This window comes from Hemicordylus capensis, chromosome 2 (genome assembly GCF_027244095.1).
Source record: "Hemicordylus capensis ecotype Gifberg chromosome 2, rHemCap1.1.pri, whole genome shotgun sequence".
Taxonomy (NCBI): Eukaryota; Metazoa; Chordata; class Lepidosauria; order Squamata; family Cordylidae; genus Hemicordylus; species Hemicordylus capensis.
The window spans coordinates 162,270,957-162,289,147 of record NC_069658.1 but is presented as its reverse complement, the minus strand read 5'-3'; the positions used below and the strand labels follow the sequence as shown (position 1 = coordinate 162,289,147).

At 42.4% G+C, this 18,191-nt stretch overlaps 2 protein-coding genes across 4 annotated transcripts in view; one reads left to right on the top strand and one right to left on the bottom strand.

Annotated features, from left to right (window-relative positions):
* MAN1A2 (mannosidase alpha class 1A member 2) overlaps nt 1–18,191 on the top strand; it is a 101,383-nt gene that overhangs the window by 40,666 nt on the left and 42,526 nt on the right. For all 3 annotated transcript variants that reach the window (XM_053290929.1, XM_053290931.1, XM_053290930.1), the window contains 2 exons: nt 12,709–12,827; nt 17,407–17,487. In XM_053290929.1, coding sequence (XP_053146904.1) covers nt 12,709–12,827; nt 17,407–17,487 — 200 coding nt within the window. The remainder of the gene's footprint in view (nt 1–12,708; nt 12,828–17,406; nt 17,488–18,191) is intronic.
* LOC128342875 (signal peptide peptidase-like 2B) lies at nt 408–2,462 on the bottom strand. The gene has a single exon (XM_053290932.1). The coding sequence runs from the start codon at nt 2,317–2,319 to the stop codon at nt 547–549; it is 1,773 nt and encodes a 590-aa protein (XP_053146907.1). The 5' UTR covers nt 2,320–2,462; the 3' UTR covers nt 408–546.

Below are 18,191 nucleotides of genomic sequence, written 5' to 3'. Positions count from 1 at the left end.
GTGGCATGTGGAGGCAGGGTGGGGTTGAAGATGGTGCTGATAGGTTTAGGACCTTGATAGCATATACACTCTACCCTTTCATGGGATCACTTTTGGTGAGGGCTAAGCAACCTAATGTCAGGGTGGAGGGCACTATCTCCAACAGTATTTCCAAATTCTGCACTTTGTTCCCCTCGCCTCCCATAGGAATTAATAACGGGCATTCTCATATATGAGAGAAAGTAAACTACTCATGGGCAGCATTTACTGGATGTGAACATGCTTTCTGTCCCTGGTGACTCCAGCCCCCAAGACTCAAGCCTTTGGCTAATTCTGGGTTCTTGGTCACATTTGAATGACATGGGAAGGATGAGAATTATATAGATGGATGGATGATGAACAGTGCATTCTAAATTACTGAATTTCATAAGGGATACAATGTTGTTCTATTTCCCAAATGAGATTTAATGGTCTTGAATTTGATCAACTTGAAGTGAACTGTTTGTTGCATAGGTTGTTCCCATGGTATGCACGTGATAAGTTGTTTCCTCTTCTGTCCCAGAATGACTATTCTTCTAGGGTCTCTTCTTTTTTGGAGTCGTCGTGTTGACTGGCTAGTTCATCATGACTTGGCATGTAGTTAAACATCTCCTCAGTATGTGTCTCCAGGTCAGATAACTCTTCTGTGAATGTGCTGGAACTGTTAAGTTCTTCTTGGTGGAATGTGATGTTGCTTATTTGTTTTCCCCTGCTTTGTTGACAGTGTTCTCCCTCTTCATTTTTTAATGTCTCTGAGTGATTGGTGACTCTTTGTGAAGGAGGATGAGGCAGGTTATCAGCAGAATCCACACCTGCCCAAAAAATAATCACCTCCTTGCGAGCAACAGCAACAGCAAGACTAGTGATGAGTATACAGGGCACTAAGTACAGGAGAGTCGATTGACTTGTCTGCAATAATGTTGCTGCTACAAAAGTCATCAAAAGACCATAGCTGTAGGCCAGAGTGGAAGCTAGAAAATAAACCCCTGACGAGTTGACTTGAATGTCAAATCTGTGGCAGTAGGTTACCAGGAAACCAGGAAGTACAATATCTCCAAGACCTACAGCAGTAAAAGAACTGCCATCTGGAAATGATGTTGAAGGTAATATTGGTACCTCTAACAGAAAGGGGATTGCTTCAGAATCGGAGGACCTAAATGCTGTTATGTCCGTGATGCTCCTTCCAGTTTTGGTTAGAAAAGGGGTGGCGAACAGACAAAGTACATCATAAAACAGATGAGCCAGCAGAAACAAGCTACAGTTCTTTAAGGTAGGTATGTGAACTGTTCTCAGAATGTAAATGCCAATAGAAATTCCTAAGATGTCTTGCAAAACCCAGCCCCACTCCTCATTTCTGCAGACTACCCAGACTACATTGACAGACATGCATAATACTACCAGAAGCAATGTTCTGATCTCTAGATCTTTCTGAAAATATGGAAAATGGATTACATGTTTTCCAAATGGGAGCTTTCTCACAATCGGAATCAAACAACCATATAGGCTGAAAGACGCATATAGAAAGAAAACGCTAATCATTGCATGCACCAAGTAATCATAGAAGAAGTAGAGAGCAAGAAGTATGAACGTGGCCATTACTGTGGAAGTACATGTGAAGTAGATGTTTGTGTCCATTGTTATCTCACCAAAATCTTCTTCTGTTTGGCTTTCAATATATTGTTGCTTTTTCTTCTCTGTGCTTCCTGCCCAGCAACTTCCTATCATGACTATAGCCATTGACATCAGATAGATGATCCCAGTTTTGTATAGCAGGTCCCTGATCAAGTTTTTGAACAGTAAGTAGAGAATGTCTACATCACTGAGCAGAATCCCTGGCACAGTGATCTCTTCACAGTGACCCCAGTTGTATCCAGATCTCCAGCTTCTTGTGGGATATGGCGCATCTCCACCAAGAGTCAAGAGCCCATGGGTTCTGTTTGTTTGATGGAGTCTGGCACTCTCAAAGAGATTGCAGTTTCCCTCCCTCACAGACACAATTCTTGTGCTGAATCCACCACCATCAGTGTAATCCTCCCCGAAGAATGTAGGAAGGCAACACATGGCTGCGTAAGTGATGTTCTGTGCTGATGGTTCAGTATTGAGCCAGTGAATGTTGGTTTTGTTCCACTCCTGATGGGATTTCATCCATTGTGAAGGGAAGAGAAAGCAGTAATCTCCTCCTTTTTCTGGACTGATTTGGATGACTCCAGGGTTCTGAGCAAGTGCTTGTGGAATAAAGAGCAGGAGCAAGCTGGTTAGCAACCATACCAGCTTCCTTGGCATTCTATAGTTGTCCTTCATCTTGACCAGGGACTGTAATCATGTGCTGTCTCCTCCCCTTCTTTTACGAGCGATTCTGTCCCCCTTTTTCTTACAGGAACAAAGCTTAGGCCCACGGGGCCCAAACTCTGCTTGCTACATGGCAAACATTTCCTGATAGCCTTACCTGCTCTCCAGGGATATAACCCCCAACCTTGTTTGTTACATAATAAACCTGGCTTCCTAACCATGGAGACAAGCCCCACCCCTGCCTGCTACATTTATGAGCTTAATCTTCTCGCAGAGATAATTTGGCTCTTGCTTTTTACATAGCAAGTTACTTCTAGTACTCAGCAAGGCTTGAACATAGTGATCTCTAGCCTCTGCTTCTAGCATATGGAAGCAGAATTGCCAGTTGGCAATGGGATATTATCACTACAGTTGTGACTTAAGGTTTTGTTTAATCCACTTATATTTTGTCTAAAGCAGTTACGTGAACATCTTACCTCATAAAGTAGTTGTTCTTACCTATAGAGTGAGTGTGTGTGTGTGTGTGTGTGTGTGTGTGTGTGAAATCAATTACCTTCTGTTTTGATAAAATAAAAATAGGGTTTGCAGAATGAAGACTAGGGAGAGGTGACCAGGAAGAATGCAAAATGGGGAGGGATGTATGTTGTGGGAGCATAGTGGATAATAAAGTCATCAAGCTGTCAGATATTTCTTCCACATCATAAACACAAATGGACTTGCAATTAGTCTCATTTGCCTGTGATAAATAAGAACTGTTCCCAGGCAACCAGTCAAGTTTCCATTTTTCTATCAAGCCTTAAAAAGGTTCAGCTTCTTTAAAGTTAGATTGGAGACAGCCACACACATGGTGTTCAGAATTACAGCCTTGTGTTACATATGGCTAAGTCTTGTGAGTCTTTTCTGGAATGGTGAAATAAACTGACCAGAATACTGCCTTTGAAATATATAGCCATAATCTACATAGGACTACAGTTTTGGAGACTGCAAACCAAGCTAACTTCATCTGCTTTCATTTACCATTTAACCTTTTTCTCGTTGTCCCATCTCTACCTCCTGCCCCCCCACCCCCCCGCACATTTTTTTCTGTGCCTGGAACAGCTACTTTGCTGCTTCTCTCCTTCCCGTGTCCTCCCTGCCAGTAATATTGGATGGATTGTGTTTGCTGATTGTATAGAGGAAGTGGGTTTTGAAAGCTGAATTACAATCGTATTGTATCAGTGCTCTAATGGTAAAGTCATGAGGCAAACTATTAACCACTACTTCAGCATTGGTTACTTTAATTTAAATTTATATATTGCATGGTTCCCCCTGCCTTACCTGTTTTATTCTGAAAATAACCCTGGGAGAAGAAAAGAAAAGAACCCTGCAGTGTAGGTTGTACTGAGAGTGATTTGTCCAAGGCTACTCAGTTATAGCAGAATGGCTATTTCACAGAATTTTAGAGTAGAAGAAGGGCTTTGGAGCATTCAGAGAAGAGAGAAAAAGTTAACTCTTGTGTAACTGCTCAAAGAAAGTTGGGTTTATCAAAAACAGTAATTTGAAAAGTGTAATGAAATCTAATCAAGTACAAAATTATTAAAATATTCCTGACCATGAGCTTCTATCTTCTATATATTTAATTTTCTTAAACGTACCCGTTGCTAATCCCATGTGTGGCAGCTCTTGTGAGAGTTTGCAAGCAGCTGCCTGGATAGCAACAGGGACGGGATGGGGGAGAAAATAGTGGGGAGTAGGAGGCGGTGGTGGGCTGGCCCAGCCACTGGGAGGATGCAGCTGCTGCCTGGAGTGGGCAGGTGGGCGGAGCTGGCGGGTTGGCTTTCTAGCCAGCCCGCCATCCAGAAAGCGTGGGGGGGGGGGAGTGAAGGGGGGGGAGAAGAAGTGGGCTTGTGTGCTTTTGCAAGAGCAGTTAGCAGTCCACTTGGCATTTGTGCAAAGCTGTGCAATTGCGTTGTTTGTGCATTTGGACATGACATAGCTACTGTCTATTCTTGGCTTCCACCAATGCACAACATGTTGGCCAATGTTTCTTTTCTGTTTCTGTTTGTGCAATTACCATAACATGACATGAAGAAAAATGCTATGATAATATTGCAAATCTCTTCTGAACGTAGTGATATAAGTGGGAAACATATCTTAAAACAGAATAGTTATCACACTGCTGGTAAAGTGTAACAAGTTTAACAATTAGTTAATTGTATCCCATTGAGCAACAGTTCTAACTAATGTAACATTAAATGTAACTGATGTAACAGTTCCAAGGTCAAAAAGAATATTAAGGAAAAATAAACTCTCATCAGAGAATTTGTTAAATCTGGAACCAGTTTACATGTGTAATCAGAATAGGTTTTCCTCCAAACATAATGTGAAAGCTGTTTTATCACTTATAGTTCATGTGATGACCCACTCTAAACAGTCTCATTGAGGTGTCATTTGGGTGGCCCAGTTACATGAAGAAAAAAAGGTCACCTTTTGCATTTACTGGCTCTAGAGCTGAAATCTGGAGGCAAGGATTTTTTGTCCTGGGTACAGTCTTGCTAAAACTAGCTGCCATCACACTAACATTAATGACATATTCAGCAGACATTTCTTCAGTAATACTGGAGAAATAATTATCTTCATATTGAACAACAACAGTGTTTCTGACAGAGCAGTTCTGCACTTTATACACTTCTGGTATTGTGGAACAGGGTTACTCCGTTACTACTTAAAATGGGATAATTACACTTCTGAAGTGCTGTGGCTTTGGAAATAATGGCCATAAGTCCTGTGAAAGTGCATTCATGCACTTCTAAATAGTAGCGAGCGAGCCCTGTTCCATAACAACATTGCTTTAGACTCCTGCAGCGGTGCGGGTGGTTCAGAACCAGCTGTGCTGTGTTGCACAACATGCTAGTCAGTGTTCAGAATATTGCAGTTTAGTTATAAATATAGTTCATAGTTTGGGAGAAATATCATATTAGTTTCATTTCATCAGAAGAGAACTATAAATAGGAACATAGGAAGCTGCCATATACTGAGTCAGACCATAGGTCCATCTTGCTCAGTATTGTCTACACAGACTGGCAGCGGCTTCTCCAAGGTGGCAGGCAGGAATCTCTCTCAGGAGAAGCCAGGGAAGGAACTTGGAGCCTAGATGCTCTTCCCAGAGTGTCTCCATCCCCTAAGAGGAATATCTTACAGTGCTCACACTTCTAGTCTCCCTTTCGTATGCAACCAGGGTGGATCCTGCTTAGCTTAAGGGGACAAGTCATACATGCTACCACAAGACCAGGTCTCTTCCCAAAATAGTTCTTGTGATTGACATAGGCCCAGGCCCAAGCTTTGATTAGCTGCTGTCTGAAACTTTTGAGAGTTAATTTAGGCTCCCCCTGCCCCCAGCAAATTATCATTAACAAGCCGACTCCGCACAGAACATTGGTGCGATATTTGGGGCTGGCGTTTCCCGCCTAGGCTGGTCTTCTCCCCCACCCCCAGCCTGCGGTTTCTGGCCGGCTTTAAAGCCGGCCCAATCCCTCCTTGGCTGTCTCCTCTTCCTGGCGGCCCATATGTGAGGAGGCGGCTGGGCCATATATGCATTTAAACTTCCTGCTTTCTCACTGCATTTAAAAGGACCATATGCACAACATTTGAAATTGCTGCCATGTCCTGTGATTATTCACATGATCCATACAACTAACCATTTTAAAACTTTTAACAGACCTACTCTTATGCCTGTGGTAAATTATAGACAAATTCTAGTATTATTTTTTTTGCCCCTCTGAGCAATTTCTGACATACAGCCTGTTTAAAACCTCTAGAAAAAGGAGAGCGTACCACTGCATGAGGCCAACTGTTCCACTGTTGACTAGCTTTCAGAGTTAGGAAATTCTTTGTAATGTTAGTCCAAATCTGCTTCCTTGGGACTTGAACCCATATCTTGTTCCTAGTCCCTCATAGTAACTCCTATATCGCACTGCCTTTTAGTCACTCTTTTTGTTTAGTGAGGTGATATGCTGAATTTTCATAATTGGGAGAGTTGCCATTTCAGGGGGTATCAAAATGTTTGAAGACTCTGCCTTCCACACTCTTGCCCATTTTTTCATATCTGTTGCCATTGTTCTTCTGATATGTCATTGCATTGGGAAGAAGCGGCTCTTCCCCATTGCCAAGGCAACTGGGCTGACACACACACCCCCACTGGGCTACGCATCCAAATGTGCATCCCATTGAAAGTAATGTAGGGTGAAGGAATTTCATTACATTTATAGCCTGCTTTATTTTCATTATGGAACTTAAGCAGGTGTACATGGGTTTGTTGGCAGTCAACCATCCAAGCACTGGCCAGATCTGGACCTGCTTATGTGGCTGCATCATATGTCCTCAGACCATGTCTTGGGACTTGTGCATCCAAATGTGGATGTTTTTCTGCATTGCTTTCAGTACGATGTGCATCCCAGTATGCGAGAGCATTAGTCTTGTTGTCGCAGCAATGGAGATGTGTTCCCTCTTTGTTCCATACTGGCTCCCTTATGAACAATTTCAAACTCTTTCACAAATGGGTGAGAAAAACTGCTGAAAGGATCGGGTTTGTTTAGTAGGTGGGGGAAAATGTTTGTCAAATGCACTCCCACCTGCATTTAGGCTCAGTGCAGAGATTGAGGGTAAAAGTGGGGACAGGAGAGGGTCACAGTCTTCATCAATCAGTTTGTTTGTTTAGCCATAACAAAGATATTTGACAGAGTCACAATCCTGAGGAGTTTGAATTTAGAGGAGGATTATACTAAAATTAATTAGTCTCAGAAGTGAGCCACTCTTCCTAATCTAAGAGAAGTAATAAGAAATTTTCATAATCAAAACAAAAGCAAAATATGTAAACAGTGTTGCCATGAAGTACACTGGGTGACTCTGGGCAGTCATGTATCTCTCAGCCTATCTCTCAGCCTAACCTAGGTATAAGTATAAAAGTATAAACATAACCATGTACACCACTCTGGGCTCCCTGAAGGAAGAGTGGGATATAAATGTAAATAAATAAAAATTACCCTCCATATTTTTAATTTTACATCAACAGTAATAAATCTCTAGTGTTAATCTGTTTCATGTGCTATGTCTTTTTCTACTTCTATCTACTGTATGTTCTTAAAACATTTTAAAGTAATGTACCTTGTTTCTTTACAAATATTGAGTAGTGAATATTGTGGTTGTATAGTTCTGACAATTATTTACACTTGTAGGACATATGCAGAATGCATGGGGCACCACAATTTTTGGGTTGCAGTGGATTTTTTAGTACCATAGTAAGACTCTCATGGGTTGAAAAACAGTGTTTGTGGTTAAAGAAAAAAGTGGGTGTGACATTGCCTAAAGACTCAATTCTGAGAGTATTTGTCATGATTTTAATGAGGGCAGCAACTTCTCTTGAACATTGGTTAGATGAGGTGAATGAAAGGGTTGCTGTTGAAATTGGATTGGTCATAATTGCTTGGAATTGTTGAAAAATAAAACAATCTCATATAAAGCACAGTTAAAGATAAGTGACTAATACAGCAAAATTGCAAATGAAATTTGAAGAAAGCAACCCCCCCCCCGGTCCCATGTGGAGGGCATAGGCGTTTATGTGGATGTACTCTATTATACAAGGAATGAATGGTGAACAAATGTTCTAATTGTTGATAATAAAACATTTCTTGTATTACCAGAATGGCATAGTCAAATCCCATGTAACCTTGATAATGTTGAAATGCTGCAGTCTCATATATGGGGTTGGGGGAGACAAAGATGACTAGATGTAGGGAGTGACCATATGAGAGAATCATTCTTTTCATGCACCTCTCGTATAACTTAAATGTTATTGGAATGGCAACCATGCAGCTGAAATAATATTTCATTATATAACTGAAAACTAGTTATTTAAATATAAACATTCTGTGCGATGATACTGGTTTTATTGTATTTGCTGCTGTTTTAATGTTGGGATTTCAATGGTATGATTTGATTATAGTGGCTGACATAGACTAAGTTACTCAATAGTTAATCTAAACGACTACTTAATTCAATACGGCTATTTAGGAGTAATTTCGTCTGGGTTTCAGCTACTGTATGTATTTCTCTTCTTTTGTAAACTACTTGGTTTTCTATACTAAAAGTGGTGTAGGTCTGCTTAAAACAAACTGGAGGGAAATCTGACTTTAATTTTTAAAAAATATACAGGTGAAACTCGGAAAATTAGAATATCGTGCAAAAGTCCATTAATTTCAGTAATGCAAATTAAAAGGTGAAACTGATATATGAGACAGACGCATTACATGCAAAGCGAGATAAGTCAAGCCTTAATTTGTTATAATTGTCATGATCATGGTGTACAGCTCATGAAAACCCCGAATCCACAATCCCAGAAAATTAGAATATTACATGGAACCAAGAAGACAAGGATTGAAGAATAGAACAATATCGGACCTCTGAAAAGTATACAGTGTACTGTGCTTGATTGGCCAGCAAACTCGCCTGACCTGACCCCATAGAGAATCTATGGGGCATTGCCAAGAGAAGGATGAGAGACATGAGACCAAACAATGCAGAAGAGCTGAAGGCCGCTAATGAAGCATCCTGGTCTTCCATAATACCTCATCAGTGCCACAGGCTGATAGCATCCATGCCACGCCGCATTGAGGCAGTAATTGCTGCAAAAGGGGCCCAAACCAAGTACTGAATACATATGCATGCTTATACTTTTCAGAGGTCCGATATTGTTCTATTCTACAATCCTTGTCTTCTTGGTTACATGATTTTAGAAAATAAACTCAGAGCTGGCATGGTATAATGGTGTATTGTATTTACACCAAAGAAACCTGGATTCAAATTCTTGTCAACTGTGATGCTCACTGGGTGAACTTGACCAGTCATTATCTCTCAGCCTAATTTTCACAGGATCCTTGTGATGGCTGACCTTATAAACCCTATAAACAACACCCTGAGGTCTGTGGAAGGAAGGAAGGAAGGAAGGAAGGAAACAAACAAATGTGATATATATATATATTTAAAGGATTTCCCTAATATGCAGTAAATTGGGAGTAGGCCACATGTGGCACTCCAGCTGTTGTTGAACTCAGACTCTCATGATCCCCAGCCACAATTTATTATGACTGGGTATGATGGGAGTTGCCGTTCAACAACTGGATCTCCTCTGATCTTCATTTGATTTATTCTTTAAGAAATTGAAAGTTTGCAAAGCATAGTTCCAGCTTAATAATAATAATAATAATAACAACAACAACAACAACCTAACCCCCCATTCCCATTGCCTTAATGCCCCATTATCCTCTGTTCCTTAATCTGTGGTTGTAGTGGAGAATGGAGCCCCTGTGGATAATGGGGTTCACCTGTATTGGAATTTTAAAAAATATTTTTAATGGTGGCTGGAAATGACCTCGGAGGTCATTTCCGGCCACCTCAACATGGCGGATATGTGGAGATTAACCCTTCCCCCCGTGTATTCTGAGGCCAGGTGTCAATTACCTGACTGCGGATACACAAAATCACTGATGTTGGGTCCGCAAATAGCGAGGTTTGCCTGTAAAATTTAAAACAAAACTTTTTTAAAAGCCTGGGTGTACAAAAAGTGGCATCTAAAAAAATATAGTGATGGTGCCAGGCGAGCCTTATTGGGGAGGCTTTTCCTTAAAACAGGGTGCCATTGCCAAAAAGGCCCTCTCCCTAGTAGCCACCTGCCTCACCTCATTTGGCAAGGGCACTCGGAGCAGGGCCTCTGAGGAAGTTCTTAAGGTCCGGTTAGGGACATAAAGGGAAAAGCACTCTTTCAAGTAACTTGGTCCCAAATCATCCAAAGATTAAAATTAGCACTTTGAATTGAGCCTGAAATGGACTGGGAGCTAGTTCAGCTTACGAAGCACTGGAGTGATATGATCAAAACTTCCAGTCCCAGTTAATAATCTTACAGCCTTATTTTAGAACAACTGCAGTTTCCAAACCATTTTCAAAGACAGTCTGACATATAACAATTGCAGTAATTTAAACTAGAGGTTAGCAGAGCATGGGTCACTGTGGCTAAACTATCTCCATCTAGGTAAGGCTGCAGCTGACATATCAGCCAAACCTGATAAAAGGCAGTAAGCACCTCCAGACTGTGAACCTGGTTCTTTAGGAGAAGTACAGCTCCATCACTGTGTTCGCTCTAAGATGTGCATGCACACACAAGTGTTGTTTTTTTTTAATGTCCGCTCAGTTAATTTTAGATTCCACTCGGGTTGGATCAGTAAGGCTCCATTCTGAATGCACACACACTTCCTTGATACTGCCACCCAGAACAAAACTCATTCCACACACAGATGAAAAAAATTTAGAGGGAACAATCACTCTCACAGATGGGTGAACCAACAGCCAGCAGTACTTCCATCTTGTTTGGTTTGAGTCTCAAATTTGTTTGCCCTCATCCAGTTCACTACTGTACTGAAGCACTGATTCAGGACAGTCACTGCTCCACCTGCATCTGATTAAAAAGGGAGATACAGTTGGCTGTCATCCACATATTGATGATACCTCAAGCCAAATCTCTGGATGACCTCTCCTAGCAGTTTCATTTACTGTTAAACAGCATGGGGGAAAGAACGGAACCTTGTGGAACCCCAAAGCACAGCGGTAAAAACCAACAATCCCCCAGCACCACCTTTTGCAAATATCCATGTAGGAGCAGAACCACCACTGAGCGGTACCTCCCACACTCACCCTGGACAGGCTATCCTGTCCAGGGTGAGTGTATTGAAATTCACAGTATTGAAATTCAGAGGACCAAAGGAATCAACAGGGTTGCACTTTCTCTGTCTTTCTCTTGCCAAAGGTCATCCCACAGGGTGACGAAGGCAGTTTCCGTTCTAAAACCAGGCCTGAAGCTCAATTGCACTGGAGCTAGATAATCAGTTTCCTCCAAAAGTGTCTGGAGTTGGTCAACCACTCATGCTTGAGCACCTTGCTCAGGAAGGAGATATTGGCTACAGGCCTATAGTTTTTAAGATTGTTTGCGCCAAGACTAGGTTTCTTAGGAGTGGTCGAATAATAACTTCCTTCAACAAAGCTGGAACTACCCTTTTCTCATTGAGGCATTTTCAACCTGCTGGACCCAGCTGAAAATCTCCTCCCTGCTAGATTTAATAAACCATGAAGGTCAAGTTTGCATGTGGTCAGCTGCACTTGACTAAACACTTTGTCAGCATCTTCAGGTACCAATAGTTGAAACGCATCCAACAAAACTGGGCCAGAGAGTACTTTGGAAACCTCCACCAAAGATACTGCATTAATTGCAGAGTCTAAATAATAATGAATGTGAGTGACTTTATCCTTCAAATGGTTGTGCAAATGCGTCACAGCATGCTGCTGAGGGTTCTGCCATATCTTCCCCTTGGCCAGATTTCAAGAAGCCGCCCCTCACAGTCACTACTTGGAAAAGCTCCAGTGGACAACACTGAGAGGATGCAGTGGTGGAGGGGGCAAAGTGTTTCTTTTCCTTCATTGCTGTCACAGACTTGATAATGAGCTCTAACTTGTGTTTGATCACTCACCTGAGCTTTCCTGCACTTGTGTTCCAGCTATGTCTTCATTTGCTTCATTGCCCTCAGCTCAGGTATATACCAAGGTGCTGCATGTGCTCTTCTTTGCAGGAGAGGGCACTTGGGAGTGATCATGTTAACCACTTGAGTTATCTCTCCATTTCAGAGAGCAACTAGGGCTTTAACAGGATTGCCAGCCATACCAGCTGGAAAATCCCCAAGAGCCCTCAGGAATCCCTTGGAATCTATTAGCTTCTGGGGTCAAGCCATTTTAATAGGTCCCCCACTCTTGCAGGAGGGGTATAGCCACTGAAAATCTAAACTTCAAAAGGAAGTGATCGAACCATGACAAGGGCATAGCAATAGCACTTACATTTATATACCGCTCTATAGCCGGAGCTCTCTAAGCAGTTTACAATGATTTAGCATATTGCCCCCAACATTCTGGGTACTCATTTTACCGACCTCGGAAGGATGGAAGGCTGAGTCAACCTTGAGCCCCTGGTCAGGATCGAACTTGTAACCTTCTGGTTACAGGGCGGCAGTTTTACCACTGCACCACCAGGGGCTCATAGATGACAAATCCCCCACTTTCAGAACACATCCTCCTGCTCAGTTGAGAGAACCAAATCTAGAGGGCATCACAATTCATGTGTTGGACCAGTAATGTGTTGGGACAGCCCCATGGTGTCTCTGAGGTCCTGGCTACCCCAGATAAGGCAGTCTCGACATGATTGGAAGTCATCCACAACAATCATTCTGGGAGTCTTACATGTAAACCAATGATGACAACAGAAGTAAAGATGCTGAATATAAGTGAAACAGTTGCTTATATAGGAAATCTAATTTTTTTTGCTTATAGGTAATTCACAGCTGGGTGCTACTATAGTAGATGCATTGGATACCCTCTACATTATGGGCCTCCATGATGAATTCAAAGATGGGCAAGAATGGATTGACAATCACCTTGATTTCAGTGTGGTGAGTGTAACTTTTTAATATGTTACTCGTTGATTTCATGTAAGGAGACACTATAAGGACAAGTCTGGTTATTCTCCTTGCCTTAATGTTTGAGGTTCAGTTCTGATTCAGAACAGGAAGCCCATTTCATAGGTTGGTCATGCTTCAAGTGCTCTTAGAAATTTACTCTTAAAACTTTTCAATCTTCTTCTTTGTAATCTCAGTGCCATTCACACCAATAAGTTTCTTTTTTGAACGTGCAGAGGCTCTGGAAGCATACTAGAGCTGGGGAAGGTTCCCTCCTTTGTTTGGAAAGGCAGTCTCAAGTCTTAAACAGAAGGGGAAAGGCTTCTCTCTATATGGCTTCCTGCCTTTAATTGAGAACCAAGGAGTGTGGCAGAAGAGCAGTGAGAGCTGAACATAGGACTGAGCTCTCTAGGCATCCTCTGCTCAGCTTTTCTTTTTTGCTAGCTCTTCACAGAAGGTTCCAAGTTCCCTCCCCGCATCTCCAGGATAGGGCTGAGAGCAATTCCTGCCTGCAACCTTGGAGAAGCCGCTTCCAGTCTGTGTAGACAATACTGAACGAGATGGACCTATGGTCTGACTCGGTATATGGCAGCTTCCTATGTACCAGTGCCACTCCTACTCAGTTGAGATTCCCCCTGGCAGTGCAATTTATCACCAAGAGAACCTTTACAAGGAGTTTTGTTTACTTCCCACAGTTTCTAGTTTCATGTTTGTTTCCTGGTCTGGTACTCAAATTGCCACCAAGCTCTCCTGCCAACAAGTTTATTGGGACAAAGGGGTATGGCCAAAAGGGAAAAACAACAACATCTGGTGCTGTCCACAGGGGTAGATGAGTTGGCAGTGCTGGTCAGCAGTGCTGGAGAAGATGACTGTGTATGGTAGAAGTCTGAAGGATGCATACCTTGGTTGTGCCTATTGGCAGAGGCTGACCAAAAGCTGTCCAAGGCTGCCTGAGAAAATCACTTCTCTTCCCAGGTCCCATCTCCTAAAAGGAATATCTTACAGTGCTCACATATAGTCTCCCATTCAAATGCAACCAGGCTTAGTGAAGTAGAAAATTCATGCTTGCTACCACAAGACCAGCAATTTTCACCATCTCCTTCCATACTTGAATTGGAGCAGAAAAGAAAAGAAAAGAAAAAGCCAGATTATACAGTTGCTCAGAATAAAGTATGCATGTGGAATATAAATGCAAAACCATCAAATTAGCAAAATTACACTTATTTTCATAATTGAGCATAGACTGTGAGTTTTCTTAGTGCAGAATGGCTACTCTTGTAAAATCTCTGCTGTATACACAGCCAATGGACCTTGTAGCTGTGGATGTTTTATTGCACCATCACTAAAAATAGAATTTAAAGCACAGTTTTTTACAAGACTGAATTTTGTTATGTATGTTGATTTATTAAGCAGCTAGTATTGTATCACAACAGCCATAGTACGTCTTGCAGTCTGTGCACGATGAGCAGAATGAGAAGGTTCTGCCCTGTTTGTTTCCCTTGCAAAGATGCCTTGTTGGCACAAAATTGGCAGGCATGTTTGCAACCCTTAGGATTGGGCAAAAAGTTTCCCTATTTTCTATCATCGTCTCTTCACTGAAAAAATTCTCTTATAAGCATGGTATCTGGTAAAGTTTTAAAATAATTTGGAGAGAAAAATGTACACACCATTTGCATACTTTAGTGTTTGTTTGTTTTTTAATGATGTGATTCCCTATCAAACTTTAGGCAGTGTTATCTCTCCAGTTCAGAGGCACTTATATTGCAATTATTGACTCAATTTTCAAATATTGCTCACCACAGTTTAGAATTCAAACCATCGTTTGAGCTTACAACAGTACAGCAAACTACAATTTAGAGCGGCTTGTTCACATCCATTCTCCATCTGCTCAGTACTTCTGTTTCTGTGGTGAAGGGAGCTCCAGAGTCCCTTCACACAGAGCAAATGTGTGACATTGGCTGCATTCGCACATAACAGCAAGCTGTGGGTAGCCAAACCTGAGGTTAATTTTTGTAACCATGAATCGCATTGCAGCCATTCGTCCAACTGTAGCCCGGCAACCTCCAGTTTCAGGGCAGGAGAGCCACTCCCTCTTCCTGATCTACCAAGGCCGCACCCCAGCAGGCTCCATAGCACTCTCATCACCAGATTGTGGGCAAGGTGTCAGAATGTCTGCAGGGTGTCAGCCATTGGCCACAGTCTTCAAGGGAGTATGCGCTAAGTGTGATCGTGTCTTTTCAGAATGGACTGCTTGACCTTGTCAGGAAAAGGGCATTTAAGCATTTCCCCTGACAGCAATTGCACTGCCACCTCAAAACAGTCCCACACAAGACAGTCCCACACAAGCACAATTACTGGCGCAAGGCAGATGGAGAGGGGTACTATTTTTCTGTTACTCCTGGAAGGGATCGTGATGACTTCCTTGGAGGAAATATGCGTATATATGGGAGGGCAAAGGATCCTGGGATGTGGTCCACTCTGATAAAGGATGCTGTGATGGCAGACCCGGGCAAAGCAGTCCAGGAGCACCCAAGCACACACTTTCCCTTGTGATGGTTTGCCGGCCAGGGATTAGTCCTCTTATGAAATAGCCAATCCACTGGGAAGGACCAGAGGTTCAGTGAGCTTTGGACCTCCGTCGGACTATGCTGTCATGAAGTAGGCCATCCAAATCAAGGGCCCCCTGCTTGTGTGGGGCCCCCGTTCTCTTTGGTATACTTGTACACCATGACCCCATCCTCTCTAGGCAACCCTTTCATACTCGTAAGGAGTAGTGACCGCTCCGGGTGGTAACAGCTGGGCAGACTAGGGAAATACCGGGACTAGGGGTAGATCTTTACTCTCATTCAAATTTCCTGGGTTTGGACTGGCGTTGTGGCATATGCAGATCAGCCGCCATAGAAAATCATGGGGGAGGGGAGCCCCACTTATCAGTGATCCCAGGAAAGTAGGGTGTCCATTACTGGCAAAACCAAAGATGAATATGTGCCAGTGGACAACTGGACAGGCAGAGGGACTGCTTGGACTGCTTCTTTGTGGCAGTCACCAGGATACAGGGAAAGGTATTGCCGTGGTACCCATCCACGTGGCTTGCTTGTGTCGAGCAACCTGGCTAGGTGGCATCTGCCAGCCGGCCTGCATGCGAGTCTACATGGGCTTTCACTCTCATGACAGAGTGTTCCACTCTGGAGCAGCATACGTTATCATACAGGAAGAATCTCTCCTGTGGCTGGAGGTGATACTGCCCCTGCTGGACAGTTCTTCTCATGAGTAGAACTGAATTTATTTATTATTTATTTATCATTTTATTATTTATTTAGAATTTATTTATTATTTATTTATCATATTTCTATACCGCCCGATACATATATCTCTAGGCGGTGTACAAAATTTAAATGCCAAAGATGCATCCTTTTTCTAACTTCATTGTACAAAAAATAGAGTGGAGCCATTCAAGAATTCTTGGGTGGGGCTGCCTTTTAAACCCACCCATGGGTATCGCTGCTTCGCCATATGTTGTCTTTGTAGCAATCTAATTGGGGTGCCTGGTTTATGGTGCCATTGCAACTGCATGTGCTTATGAACATATTTCTTTTTGGATTCATTTTAGGAGACCAAAACACATTGTGCTTTTCTTGCTGTCGCATCCCGTTTCTCTTCTGATTGTCATAGTGGGTAGCCAGAGACACAGTGGAAAGCGGGCATCCCCCAATGTGACTTTTCACTTTGACAGGCTTCGAAGCTTGGGCTGGGACAACGCGGCATCTTTGTTGCCGAGCAATGGCTTGAGTAGAGCAGAGACAGGGCGGGGCAAGTTCCTGGAGAGGTGGCCAGTGAGAAGCATGGCAGGCATGGAGTAGGTGTGTTCCTGGGTGGGTCTGGACTGCCCTCTTTGTGCTTTTGGTTCTAGAAACAGCATGAAACCCTGGTTATGACATTATCTGTGTTTGGACATAAAGCTGCTGTTTTCAGACCTCAAGTTAGAGCACTGAAAAACTACAAACCAAAGGTTCAAACTGGAGTTTTGCAAGGGAAATTGCAGATTGCTTTTGTTGCAAAACCATGGTTTCATGCATTTGGACATACACAAATTCCAACCCCCGCCGCATTCAATTCCGGTTTAGCATTAGGTGTGAATGCGGCTTATGGTTGATAATTCAGAACTCACATAAAGCCATAGAGTTTACAAAATATATCAAACCATAGTTAAGACATTGTAGCTGAGGTAAAGGTTAGGCCTTATGATGAGGCATGCACTAGACTCTTTCTGAAGCATGTTTCTTTCCCTATAACATGATGCTTCCTGCTCCTTGTAACTCCATTGCTGTCTTGCTTTTAGAAAAGAATTCTGGGTGTCTGACCTCTAATTTTACCAATCAGATGCTTTTCATAAGGGGTATGCTCTTAATTTATCTATATGTGCAGTAGATATTATTGATTCCAAAATCTCTCCTGCCCATCAGTCTATTAGAGTGAAGGTGGCATTTATTATAAGCTTGTTGTTAAACGTAAGTCACTGTGCTAGCATTGCATTTAAGGAATCCATCTTTCTCTCTCCCCCTCACCCCTCAAGAATGCAGAGGTATCTGTCTTCGAAGTCAACATTCGCTTCATTGGTGGCCTGCTTGCAGCTTATTACCTTTCAGGACAGGAGGTAAATGAATTATTATATATTTGTGGAAATGTGTGTAATTCATCACAGAAAACGCTTAAAGGGATCAGAAGTCTTGTTTTTGTTTTTTTCCTATTTCATAGCCTGTTGTGGTAAGTTATCATGAACTGAAGGCTGTAAACAGGGCTATGTGTTTTTAGAGATTCTGTGCAAGTGCAGAGAAGCTGCAGAACTTGCTACTGACCACAGAATTCGGCATTCTAACAATCATGTTATTAAAAGGGGGCATTAGTGGAGAGTGGGGATGGAGTCTTTAGCGCCATTGCCTCTCTCCATGCAGACAAAGACAATCTATGCCAACTAGCTTCCTGTGTATTTTCTCTAGATCAGAGGGGTCAAACTACAGCCCTCCAGCTGTTGTTGGCCTACAGCTTCTATCATCTCTGGCTACTGATCACTGTGACTGGGGATAATGGGAGCTATTGGCCAATAACAGATGGAGGGCTGCAGTGTGATACTCCTGGTCTGGGTTTCAAAATTCACCTTTTCTTGACATAGCATTATGGCTACGTGAATGCAGTTTTCAGTGATAGGGAGGTGGGTTTTAACAAATAGTATACACATGGAATCACTGGCACAGTCAGATGTGTTCAGTTCAATTTTATTACAGTCATTGACCAGAAAAGAGAACATAAAAAATACAAATAACAATATCAATATAACAAATATAAATAAAATAAAGGAAT